At 66.8% G+C, this 12627-nt stretch overlaps 5 protein-coding genes and 1 non-coding gene across 6 annotated transcripts; 4 read left to right on the forward strand and 2 right to left on the reverse strand.

Annotated features, from left to right (window-relative positions):
- Positions 1–656: 656 nt before the first annotated feature.
- Positions 657–3585, forward strand: Q8F55_001462 (uncharacterized protein; the record flags this gene model as incomplete). The annotated part of the gene is made up of 3 exons (XM_069350083.1): positions 657–2935; positions 2985–3190; positions 3236–3585. 3 exons carry the CDS (start codon positions 657–659, stop codon positions 3583–3585), a joined length of 2835 nt encoding a protein of 944 aa, XP_069213627.1.
- A 1084-nt stretch (positions 3586–4669) lies between these two features.
- Positions 4670–6523, forward strand: Q8F55_001463 (uncharacterized protein; the record flags this gene model as incomplete). The annotated part of the gene is made up of 3 exons (XM_069350084.1): positions 4670–4773; positions 4811–5452; positions 5506–6523. The coding sequence occupies 3 exons, from the start codon at positions 4670–4672 to the stop codon at positions 6521–6523; spliced, it is 1764 nt and encodes a 587-aa protein (XP_069213628.1).
- Positions 6524–7332: 809 nt separating this feature from the next.
- Q8F55_001464 (uncharacterized protein) lies at positions 7333–8508 on the forward strand (the record flags this gene model as incomplete). The annotated part of the gene is made up of 1 exon (XM_069350085.1): positions 7333–8508. One exon carries the CDS (start codon positions 7333–7335, stop codon positions 8506–8508), a length of 1176 nt encoding a protein of 391 aa, XP_069213629.1.
- A 696-nt stretch (positions 8509–9204) lies between these two features.
- Positions 9205–10386, forward strand: Q8F55_001465 (uncharacterized protein; the record flags this gene model as incomplete). The annotated part of the gene is made up of 1 exon (XM_069350086.1): positions 9205–10386. One exon carries the CDS (start codon positions 9205–9207, stop codon positions 10384–10386), a length of 1182 nt encoding a protein of 393 aa, XP_069213630.1.
- Positions 10387–10484: 98 nt separating this feature from the next.
- Positions 10485–11766, reverse strand: Q8F55_001466 (uncharacterized protein; the record flags this gene model as incomplete). The annotated part of the gene is made up of 3 exons (XM_069350087.1): positions 10485–10938; positions 10975–11617; positions 11652–11766. 3 exons carry the CDS (start codon positions 11764–11766, stop codon positions 10485–10487), a joined length of 1212 nt encoding a protein of 403 aa, XP_069213631.1.
- A 328-nt stretch (positions 11767–12094) lies between these two features.
- Positions 12095–12181, reverse strand: Q8F55_001467. Its single transcript has one exon. It is a non-coding gene; the product is annotated as a tRNA-Tyr (tRNA).
- Positions 12182–12627: the final 446 nt, after the last annotated feature.

Below are 12627 nucleotides of genomic sequence, written 5' to 3' on the forward strand. Positions count from 1 at the left end.
ATGTGCAAGGGCAAGGGCCACAGAGCCAAGCCTTGCCGGGTGACTCGCTCAGATCGGAATGGAAGAAAACAAACGCAGTACCGACGGAGCGGAGCGGTCTAACCTGCGACTTGCGACGCACACCCCTGCCTGCCTCCCCCTAGAGACCAACCTTGAGCGAGGCGGCGGTGGGGGGTGAGTTTTGCGTTTGCGTTGTGCACAGTGTCCTCTCTCTCCCTCTGCCCCCCCTCACCGGTATCCCCCGTATCCAGGCTAGAGGCACATGCACCACGCACCCAGGCCCTGCCCTGGGCACGCAGCGCTGGAGCAGAAGGATCCGAAGCTAGCTCTGTTCGGTTGACTGGGCAAACACGAGATGAAAGGGTCGTAGGCACTCCCGCAGAGTGCCTGCCGTCAAGCCTTTTTTTTCGTCCTCCTCTGATCGCCCGCCGCGGCCAAAGAGGCGCCGCCACCACCAGCCGAGAGCATCCCGTAAGCAGTCTCCACGCGTGATCTATTGCTTCACAAAGAGTCTGTTGCATGCACGTCGAGATGCAGCGAGCTAGCTATAGGTTTAGAGGGGAGGGTCGCGGAGCATTCGCCGCTCGAGGAACGTCGTCTGTTTGATATCCTCCGGTGCCGCATCTACAACGAGCACCACCTCGCCCTCCAGCACCATGTCCCTAATCGCAGGAAGCACCGGCAGCGCCGGTGGCGTGGCCCCCTCCCGACCCGGCGAGCACCACCGCGCCGTTCGCGACCGCGCCGCTAGGCAGCGCTCCCCCCCGGCCATGACACTCCGCCCGCTCCCCTCGACCCCGAGCATCGACGACGAGATGGACGCGCTGCTCCGCGACGCCGGCGTCACGCCGAGCGAGATTGGCGTCCTCCGCCAGCACCAGCCGCAGCCGCAGCAGCAGCCGGTGCCTAGCCCGCGCCGCCCCGCGCGTGACTCGGACAGCGAGAGCGGCCGGTCGCGCTCGCACTCGCCCAACTCAAACTCGCACATCTCGGCCTCGCGCAATCCCAACAACACACACTCTCCCACTTACAAGCACATAGCGTCGCGCCCAAACGCGCACCCACGCAACTCTCACCGCGACTCGGGCGTGTGGGACCACATCGCCCCGACGGCGGAAAGCAGCAGCATGGCGCGCCGCAAGCCCGTGCCGGTGCTTGACGCGGTGCTCGACGCGCCGCCGACGACCCGCGCCGAGCTCCCGCGATCAGAGCGCGGCAACATCAGCCTGGCCGACGCAGCCGCCCAGGCCGCGCCGCTCAGGAGGGCCCGCCCGGCCCCAGTCACGTTCTCGCCGCCGCCCCCGCCCGCAGACGAGCCAGACGCGCCGTACTCGCCCATCACGGTGCGCCCGGCGTCGTGGCGCCACGACGCGGGCCGGCCGGCCGTGAGCTCGCGCAAGGGCGCGCAGCCGCAGCAGCAGCAGGTGCTGCTCCAGCAGCAGTGGCAGCAGTGGCAACAGTGGCAGCAGCAGCAGGCCAAGCAGCCGCTGCCGGAGGAGCAGGAGCGGCCGGAGGAGCAGGAGCAGAGGCAGGGGGAGACGCACGAGCACGAGAAGCAGCAGCCCCAACTCGAAGCCGTGCACGAAACAACCGCGCGCATGTCCATCCCGCCGACGCCGCCGCCCGAGCCCGTCGTCGACCTGTCCGACGACCCGCTCCCGCGCTCGCGTGGGCCCGCGCGCAAGGCGAGCGCCGACAGCACCTCCACCGAAGACAGCATGAAGTCGATGCCCGACTGGCTGGCGACGAGCATCCGGCAGATGCAGACGACGCCCGAGTGGCTCGCGGGCGCGGGCTCGGGCTCGCTCCGCACGCACCGGCACCGGGCCTCGGTGACAAAGAGCACGGTCGAGGTCGTCATGCGCGAGCAGTTCCCGCTTCCGCCAGCCATCGCCGCGTCGCCCAACCCGTCGCCCGTCGCCGAGTCAACCGACACGTTCGGCACCGTCCCCGTCCCCGAGCCGGCGGCGCGCCTGCGCACCAACGGCCTCCCGCACGGCGCCCACCGCCTCTCGGGCAGCGACGACTCGGACGCCATGTCCGACTCGTCGGCGCCGGCCGCGTCGCGCTCCCCCGCCTCGCCTGACCCAGAGATCCGCACGCCGACACTCACGACCTTCCCCGCCGTCGTTGCGCCCGCCCTCCGCAACGTGTTCGACAGGGGCGAGACCGAGGCGAACACGAGCGACGAGGACGCAGAGTTCGTGTCGGCCGAGGACGCGCACGGCGCCCCGGTCGCGCGCGTCGCCTTGCCCGTGCCCCGGCCGCATAACCCTAGCGCGGCTGCGGCTGCGGCGCACAACGCCGCGGCCAAGCTGTCGCTCGACGTGCCCGCCGCCACGGGCACACCCACCGGCCCGCTCACCCCCACGGCGCTGCCGGCGCGCAAAGTGTCCCTGCCGGCGCGCAAGTCGATCGTCAACCTCACACCGAGCGGCGCGAAGCGCGAGACGCTCAGGACCGCGACCCACGGACTCGACTATGAGGCATTTGACGAGGACTACATGTCCGACGACAGCACCGAGCTCAAGCGCGCGCCGGGCAAGGCGAAGAGGAAGGACTCGTGGACCGTGTCGCGCCTGCCGGCGGAGCGCACGCTGTGGGAGGCGTCGGAGCGCACCGTCAAGGACGAGGACGGCAACGAGGTGCGCTTTGGCGACCTGTTCCCGTCGTACGGCGACCTCGCGCGCAACAACAGCGTCCACCCGCCCAAGACGGTCGTCATCTTTGTGCGCCACTTCTGGTGCGGCGCGTGCCAGAGCTACATGGAGTACTCGCTCTCCAAGGTCGACCCGGCCGTCGTCCGCGCGCACAACCTGCGCGTCGTGCTCATCGGCTGCGGCAGCTGGAAGTCGATCAAGGCGTACAAGGGGCTCTTCAACCTCCAGTACGAGATGTACACCGACCGGTCGCGCAGGATCTACCAGCTGTTTGGGTAAGTGGCGGGCGGGAGTCGGCCGCCGGTGCTAGAGCTGACATCACAGACTCAAGACGCCGGGACGCAGGGACAATGCGCCCAAGACTCACGGCGCGTACAACCTGCCCATCTGGACGCAGACGACGACCTGCTTGAAGCGCGGCGTAAAGTACATGCGCCATTCGCCGGGCAGTATCCAGCAGCTCGGCGGCGAGTTTGTGCTCGTGCCCGGGTTCAAAGCCGAGTTTGCGCACCGGATGAGCAATTACTACAGTGAGCCGCGCAGTCCCCGCCCCATCGCCGGAGCTGACCCGCCAGACCACATGGAGTTCCCCGACGTGCTCAAGCACGCGGGCGTCGAGGTCGAGGTGCTCGACGAGGCGCCGCCAGCAGTCATGCCGCGCAAGGAGAGCGCCGTGTCGACGTCGGCGAGCATCACCCCCAGCACGCTCGAGACCGAGCTCGAGAAGTTGGAGACGGGGACGGGTGCGAGCTGTGCCATCCCAGACGAGGACGAGGACGAGTCGGACGGCGAGACGGACACGGAAGAGAACGAGGACGAGACCAACAGGCGGTTCGAGGCGGCCATGGCCCGCGAGCAGGCCCTGGCGGCCCAGCATGCCTTGGGGACTCCGCCGCGGGCGTCGCAGGTCGGCCTGGCGCTATAACATTACGACGAGACGAGTCACGACCGGGCCGATTAACGACCAACGAGAAAACTATACAAAGCTCTTGACGTCTGTTCTAATAGTACATTGCTAGTACATTGCCATCGTATATGTGTAAGAGTATGCAGGTGTTGCAAACGCGGCCGCCGCGGCCCGAGAGGACCGCGCGGTGACGGACTCGGCAGATACCGACAGGCCGAGGCCGAGGGCACGGGCGTGGCCGTGCCCAACCACACGCCGACGCCGACGCCGCGAAGCCACCGAACACACACAAGGTTCAGGCACGCTTCGAACGCCGCCGACTCGATTGCTCCTGACGCGCCTGGCGTACGCGTACGCACCGCGCCGGTCCCGAATGCGCCGACCTGCCGCGTCGGCGGGCGCGGGCGCGTACGGCGAGTGGTCCCGATGTTTGCGCAGAATGTGCGGCGAGCGAATGGCGAGTGAATGGTGAATACGATTGCCCGGGGCGCGAGCTGCCATTGTCGATGGGCCCGCCCACAGGACAGCTCACGGGAAATCCGGGGGCGAGCGAGCACGGCACCCCCGCGCGCGCCGGAAACGAGGACGCGAGCAGGCTGACTCGCAGCGGCTCGAGAGACCGCCGGGCACCTCTGTGTGAACAGGTGAAACGCTGCATGAGGATGCACGGATCAGGTGGCTCACCAGACGGAAACCAGACGGACACTTGCGGCAAGTGACGACACAGAGACGCCACGGAACGCACAGTGTGGCGCTGGGCGTGGCGTCGTTTTCCTGACTGCGGTCAACGGTGCGGTCGTCGTCGACTGTTCGCACACTGCTCGCACACCCCAAGGCTGGCCGTCTATCTCTGGCCTCGGCTCGATGACCTGGCTCGCTGACCCTCGCCGACCTATGCACGCCGCTTATCGATCCCGATCCCTGTGGCTGATGACGGCGAGTGGGGCCTGCGCCAAGGGGAAACACCGACCGCGTCAACGAGCGAGCGAGGGTGCGGCCTTTTGCCCGGAGGTCGGCTTGCGAGGCATATAAGCAAGCCTGCCTGCCCGCCCCGTCTGCTCCCCACCCCAGCCCACACTCCTTCCCCCCCACACTCACTACAATGCTCGCCGCGACGCTGGCCTCGCTCGTCGCCCTGCTGGCCGTGCCGGCCAACGCGTTCTTCATCCTCTCGCACCCCGTCCTGGAGACGACGCGTCTGGATTCGTGAGTGGCCCGCCTGTGGCACCTACTGACGCCGCAGTATCGTCTCGCCCGGCCAGATCGGCGGCCACGTCCACTCCATCGTCGGCGGGTCCGCGTTCAACCGCACCCAGACGTACGAGTCGATGATCGCGTCCAAGTGCACCACGGCCGCGGTTACCATCGACAAGAGCAACTACTGGACGCCCCAGCTCTACTACTACGACCCGTCTGACCAGAGCTACACTGGCATCCCTGTCGCCTTCGTCAACACGTACTACCTCAACCGCCCTGGCCCGGGCGAGACGACCGTCCAGGCGCCGCCCAAGGGCCTCCGCATCCTCCAGGGTGACCCCTTCCGCCGCACCTTCAACGCCAGCAGCTTTGACGACCAGTCGGTCTCGTTCGTCTGCCTCGACTACTCGGGCCAGCACAGGAACGACCCCGACTGGGACCAGCGCAACGACTTCTTCACCCACGGCTGCCCCGACGGCCTCCGCGCCCAGATCAACTTCCCCAACTGCTGGGACGGCGTCAACCTCGACTCGCCTGACCACCGCAGCCACATGGCCTGGCCCACCGGCGGCGTCAACGGCGGCGGTACCTGCCCGCCCTCGCACCCTGTGCACCTGGTGCAGGTCTTCTACGAGTTTGTGTACAACACTGGCCAGTTCCCCTTCAACGCGGCGGGCACGCCAACCTGGTAAGTGGCGCCACGCCAAGTGTTCCAGCCTGAAACAGTGGCTTACTCTCCAGGGTCTTCTCCAACGGCGACACGACCGGCTACGGTATGCACGGCGACTTCATCGCCGGCTGGGACGAGCCCAACGGCGTCAACGTGCTCCAGCAGGCCATTGACGGGTGCAACGCCAACAACGGCGTCGGCGGTGAGCTCCAGAACTGCCCGCCCTTCGTGCCCTTCCTCGACAGCGCCGCCGCCTCCGCCTGCCGCCCCGAGAACCCGCTCGTCAACGAGGACGTGGGCATCGGGCACAAGATCGCCCGCCTCCCGGGCAACAACCCGCTCTGGGTCGGCACCGGCCCCAAGCCTAGCTGGCCTGGCTTTGTCGACATCAACGACTACATCTCGCCCCAGTCGCCCATTCCCGCCGGCTACACCCTGACCGGCTGCGTCGCCGAGGCCACCTCGGGCCGCGCGCTGACCGGTGCGTCGTTCGCCAACAACAACATGACCCGCGGCGCCTGCGTCTCGTGGTGCGCCGACCGCGGCTTCCCGTACGCCGGCGTCGAGTACGGCCGCGAGTGCTACTGCGACACGCAGCTGCGCAACGGCGCGACGACCGCGACCGTGTCCGACTCGCAGTGCCAGATCGCGTGCGCCAACAACCCGAACGAGAACTGCGGTGGCAGGGGCACGCTTGACCTGTTCTACAACGCTGGCAAGGTGCCCACGGACCCCACGCCCAAGGGCTGGACCGCGACTGGCTGCCGCACCGAGGCGACCAACACCCGCGCCCTCTCCGGCTACTCCTTCACGGCGGACAACATGACCTGGCCGTCGTGCCTCGACACTTGCCAGGCCAAGGGCTTCCAGCTCGCCGGCGTCGAGTGGTCGCGCGAGTGCTACTGCGGCAACAGCTACAACAACGGCTCGGTCCCGGCCCCCGCGACCGACTGCAACATGCCCTGTGCTGGCGACGCCCTCCACACCTGCGGTGGCAGCCGCCGCCTCACGACCTGGTCGTTCGGCGCGACCGCCGCCAAGCGCGACATTGCGTCGCGCCGCGCCCTCCGCGACGTTATTGCCCAGTAAGCAGTGACTGCAACGCTTCTTGTGCCCTGGTATAATGGCGCATGCCCGATGTGTATACCCCTGCCCTGCGACCGTCCGCTCTCTCCCTGTTTCTACCCGGCTGGGCAAAAGCTGTCTGTGACAGCACATGCTAGATGCATTTCTTGCCACTTGATGGGCGCAGCGAGATTGATCAGGCCGCTGCTGTGTTACATACTGTGCGGATGTGGCACAAAAGTGAAACCGTGTGGCGCAGGAGAGCCTCCGTCGACAGTCGCCAGAGGGGCTGATACACCCAGTGTGCTTGCCCAAGGTGAATGACAACAGTTGTGCAGCACGAGTTCTGTATTGTACTCCAAGTGTGCAGTAAGCCGGGCGATGGAGCGTGTGGTGGTTAAATGGGCTGCCTCTGGCCAGACTCTCTCACCTCTGCAGACTTTCGCCTCCTCACGCCTCCCTACCCCCTCATCCCGATCAACAGCCAACGCATAATACCAGGAAAGCTGCCCCGCCACATCCTACCCCCGCACCCTGCTCGACACCACCCTGCGGTCGCCCCCACCTACCCCGACCCCCTGCGCAGCCATGCATCGCAACAAACAAGCACCCTCTCGCACCCATGAGGTGCCCCAGGCGGGAGTAGATGCCAACACACAAGGCGCGAGACAGCAAGTGATGGCGACGTGTTGACGCCGCCGCGCGGCCGGTCGACTCGCGTCCGCGTCCCCGTCCAAACGTCGCACCGCCGACAACTCGATGTTGCCATCCGACATATTCCATCAAGACACTCGCCACTGCCATCCAAGCACACACACCCGCCCCCCTCCACCATGCCATCCGAGCGTGCACTCTCGCCCCCTGTCGCCGTGCACACCTACTTCGCCTCGTCCTCGCGCACACGGGGCCAGCGCCTGACGCCGTCTGACGTCACGATTGTGCATGAGCGCGCCGACTTTGACTTTGACACGCCCTCTCCAACCAGCAGTGCGCATGCGTCCCCTCGTGCCTCGCACAACCCCGCCCACTCGACAGTCGGCTCCAAGCGCCCTCTTGTCTCGACTCTCCCCCTGCCTGCCGACAATGTGGCCAAGGGCTCCCGCTCCCCAAGCCCCGCCCCGACGACCGCCACACTGCCCGAGTCCCCGCGCCGCCCGCCACCCCCGCTCACGGCCGACGCGGTCGAAGCCATGAACGACGTCTTCGCGCTCCGCTGCATGGCCGAGGCGGTCCGCCACGGAGACGGCTTCTCTGCTGTGCCGACGACGCCCGTCCACCAAACGTTCGGCCCCATCCGCAACAAGGGCAATCAGAAGAAGGTTCAGCCATACGCCCTCCGCTCTCAGCGCTGGCCCGAGAAGAGGAAGGCCGAGTTTCTCCACGCCACGGGCTGGGAGCTTGTCCCGGTCCGCCAGACCGGCTACCGCCACTTCCACGTCCATGAAGCCTTCGGCGACGAGGTTCCCAACTGGATCTTTATCGCCCCGGTCACGCAGCAAGTGTTCGCCCTCGGTGGCCTGGCATACTCCCTCACGGACGACTACGTCGACCTCCTCGACGACTGGCACTCGGCCTCGACGAAGCGCGGCGTGCCGACGATGGTGCTCCACACGATGAACGACCACGAACGCGCCGCCCATCTCACCGGCCGGTCCCGCGGCATCGCACCATTCGTTCCGGACAAGAATGACTCGCGCACACTACGGCTGGACCAGGTCCGCGCTCTCGAGCTCGTGCTCCGCATCGCCGGGGTCGTCATGTGCGTCTCGGTGCCGTGGGGCATCGCGACCGACGGCAAGCGCCACTTCGTCATCTCTGGCCCTGTGCTCGAGGGCAATGTGAGTGTGTCGCGCTCTTGGGGTTGTGAATACGACGACACCGAGTTGCCGGCCGTGGAGCCGCAGCAGATGGCTAGCAAGCTGACAGACACCCTGTTCACCGCCATGGCAGGCATGTTTGTCAACCTCGTGTATCCGCCACCTCGTCGTCGTCTCAAGGATGACGAGTAGGTGCGACGCAATGCTTGGCTCTTGCAAAGTTGGGAGTGCCTGCACTCGAATTGCAAACTCGCCCGTTCCGTGGTGGCAAGTGGCGCCACTGCCTCGAATCCCCCCAACCCATATTGTGTTCTAGCCCACTATACCCTGCACCCTTCCATTCCCTTGTAGCCTACATACATTGTAGCCGCCATACTGCATGAAAGATACATACAAAGCGACTCTGGGCCCATTGTCCAAGTGCGAGATTTGCGGCTGGCTGAACGACCAAGCATTTTGATGACCCCAATTTGCCCCTCCCTTCCGGATGTTGTCCCCGGACCACCACCCCTCTTCAGTCGGTGCCCCGTCCTTCACCACCTCGTCACGTCCTCGCCCCCCCGGCATGGAATGGGGGAATTCCGCGCTGTAGTCGCACAAGCTCGTCCCTCCATCACCTCACCCACAACCATTGTTCGCCGGTGCGAACGGGTGAGCGGCGATCCCTGTTTACATGTAGCAGTCGCAAGGCAGTCTGCCTTCCCCTCCCCATCACTCCGAGCCGGTCCCAGGAGTATAAGACTTTGGTGTTGGTGCCGATGTCCTGTCTTCCTCAACTACCACCAAGCCTACCGGCGACGCGAGCAACTCTGGTCCTCACCTACCGCCAAGGCTCAGAGAACCTCGACCCCATCTCCCCTCACATACCACAAAGCGCACTCAAGAGCAATGTCGGCCACCGGCCACTCCTTCCCCTTCTACGACCCGCACAACCCGGAGCCGTGGCACTCGCCTCACTCGGGACCGCCCTACCCCGCCCCTCACGCCGAGATTCGCCCCGCCCCGAGCCCCTCCACCCCGGACGGCACGATGTGGGCCGCGAGCGACGACGAGTCCTGGAGCGAGGGCTCGGCGCACCCTCCCCCCGGAGCCCCCCAGTGCGAACCAGGCCCCGACAGCGTGCGCCTCTACCCCACCTTCTCATCCAGCCTCGCGGCGTACATGGCGGCGCCCGACGCCCGCCGCTACCTCAAGGAGGCGGTGCGCGCCGGCGCGCGCACCTTCCGCGGGCTGGGCGACGGGACCTGGGTAGCGGGGAGGTACGCGCTCGAGGCGGACCGGTACGAGCTGATCCTGCGCGACGAGCCCCACTTCCTCCCTGGCGAAGAGCAGCCCCCCGCCTTCCACGAGGCCTTCCGCCACGCCACGGGGTGGCAGCACGTCCAGGTCCCGCGCTTCTCCTACACCTCGTCCGAGTACGCTCTCCCCGGCGACGCGCGCTGGGTCCTCATCACGCCGGCGACGAACCAGGTGTTCTCGCTCGGCAGCTTCATGGCCAAGATGACCGACGCGCTCGTCGACAGCCTCGACGCGTGGGCCGACGATGCGCGCGTGCACGCGCTCCCGACCGAGCTCGTGACCCACACCGCGTCGGGCGCGGTCCGGGCCCACCACCTCGCGGAGGAGGGGGCGGGGGAGACCTGCTGGCCTGGGGAGGGCGACACGACGCTCGAGGAGACGCAGTGCGCCGCCGTCCACATGGTGCTCACGGTCGCTAGTGTGGTGCTCAACGTCGCTGCGCCGTTCGGCATCCTCACCAACGGGTGGCGCCACATCGCGATTTCGGGCCTCGCGCCCTACCGCGCCGTGAGCATCTCGCGCTCGTGGGGCCGTGAGGAGGGGGGCATGCGGCTCCCCATGATGGCGAGCTACACCCCCGACACCTTGTTCGACACGCTCGCCAAGATCCTCTGCGAGCGCGCGTTCCCGGCTCCCGAGGTGGCTCCGCCTGCCCCCCTGGTGAGCAGCGCCCCGGTTCGCCGTCCCGCTGTCGCCTCCAAGATGCCGCGCTCGTACGCCCCGACGCCGCCCAACTCGGCCTCGACGACCACCCCGACCGAGTACCAGTGAACGTCCGACTCAATTCCCGTCCTAAGCACCAGCGACCGTCCGACCCGATTCCCGTTGCGCATACCCATCACTATACCCTGTACAATACCCATGCAGCGCTACCTATAACCCAGCTCTGCCGGCTTCTGACTCCTGACCTTTGCCGCCTCCTCCTCGCTCACACTCGCCGCCAGCGCCTTGATCGTCTCCACGATGTCGGCCACCGCGCGGGGGCTAGTCTGGTGGTGCACCACGAGCCGGTTCGACCCCAGCGTGATGGGCTCGTCGAGCGCCGCGAGCGCCGCCTTGACCCGGTCGAAGCTGAGCCCCAGGGGCGCGGCGTCAAAGAAGACCATGTTGGTATCGACCGGCGCGAGGATCGTGCACCCCGCCGCGCGCAGCCCGTCTGCCAGCGCGCGCGCGAGCTCGTGCGTCGCGGCTAGCCGGGGGAAGTGGTGCGTCAGCGCCCAGTCGGCCTGCGCCGCGACGTGCCCGCTTTGGCGCCAGGCCCCGCCAAACGCCTTTCGGAACCAGCGTGCGCGCTCGATTACCTTCCTATCCCCGACGAGCGCCCTGACGGTCAGCGCCAGCTCTCTACCCCCCACTCACGAGCCCAGCGGCGCGCCGAGCCCCTTGGACAGGCACAAGCTCGCGGTAGCGTACGGGGCGAGGATGCCCGCCAGCGCGGCCCCGAGCCCCGCCTCGTCCTGCACCCCGCCGTCCCTGGCAATGAGCGCGGCGGCCGAGTTCCACACGCGCGCCCCGTCGACATGCAGCGGGATGCCGTGCGCGCCCGCCATAGCGGCGATGCGCTCCACCTCCCCCGTGGGGACGACCACGCCGTTCAGCGTGTCCTCGAGCATGATGAGGCGCGTCGGCGCAGTGTGCACGTCGTACCCGAGCTGGAGCTCGGGCTCGATGTCCTCGCGCACGAGGTAGAGCCCGTTCTTGGGCGTGAGGGCGTGGCTCGTCGCCTGGGAGAAGAGCGCCGCGCCGCCGACCTCATTCTTGAAGGTGTGCGCGCGCGCGTCCACGATGATACTGTGCGGCGGCTGCATGAGGTGCGAGCGCACCGCTAGCGCATTGCACATCGTCGCCGAGAGGCACAGCAGCGCCGCCTCCTTGCCCGCCAGGCGCGCGATGCGCTCCTCGAGCGCCGTGGTCGTCGCGTCCTCGCCCTCGACGTCGTCCCCCCGGCTAGCTTGGGCAGCGTACGCGACCTGCGCGTCGGTCGGCATCGTTATCGTGTCGGCTGGGGTCAGTGCGCTTCCTGGGGGCCGACGCACTCCGAAAGTCGCGGGCCACGCGGCGGAGGTGCGCGACGTTTGCGGCGCCGCCAAACGACTCGGTGATGTCGTCTGCGGGGTCGGCGGCTGGCCGCAGCTGCGCGGTGGTCGCCATGGTGCGGGAGGTCGTTCGGGATCGCAGCTCGGGGCTCCGGGCTGCGGTTGGTGCGGTTGGTGAGGCTGTGGTGAGGCCGCGGGCTGGCGATGGGAGTCGCTGGCGTTGTAGAGCGCGCCGCAGTAACACTGAGATGTGCCGGGCGGTCATGAGACGGAGTGTAAGGTGGTCGGGGTGGGCTCGCTGCCGTCACAAGCGAGGTCGATCGACGAAACGAAGTCAGTCTCGACCAACGTCATAGTTGCAACCACCACCGGGCAAAGCCATTAGCGGCGGGAGCAAAATGAGAACTTCCCGATTAGCAAAAGAGTAGCTCGCGCAACTCAATTCTCCTGACTGTGATTCGAACACAGGACCTGCGGATTGAAGTGTAACCTATTACAGTCCGACGCTCTACCAACTGAGCTATCAAGAGTCTGTTGTGAATCATTTCACATTTTTTCCGAAGCCAGGTTGTATATAAAGTGCATCGGACACAACCGAACGGTGTTCCGATGTTCTGCTGGAGCTCGAGGCGCAAGCATGTGAGCGAGGTCTGTCGTCTCAGCCGCCAAGTGGCATGGAGAAGTTGACGGGCGACACCGCGGTCGGTCCTCGGTCTGACGTTTCTGTCATGACACGGGTTCCAACAACCTTCGGCGGGCGTGGCACGCCATCGCGATCCACGCCCTTCACCTCGCCTGCACTTGCCGCCCACAATTCCGCGCGCTGGATGTCCGATTTCCGCCAGGCCCGCGTCAGCAGAGATCTGGCTTGGCGATACATGCGCCAAGCATTGCGCTATTCAATACAGTGGCATGATGCGTGATGTGCTATGTGTTACAGCAGCGGTCATGGGCGTCCGCTGGGGATGTGAATATG

This window comes from Vanrija albida (assembly GCF_041260175.1).
Source record: "Vanrija albida strain AlHP1 chromosome Unknown contig_1, whole genome shotgun sequence".
NCBI lineage: Eukaryota > Fungi > Basidiomycota > Tremellomycetes > Trichosporonales > Trichosporonaceae > Vanrija > Vanrija albida.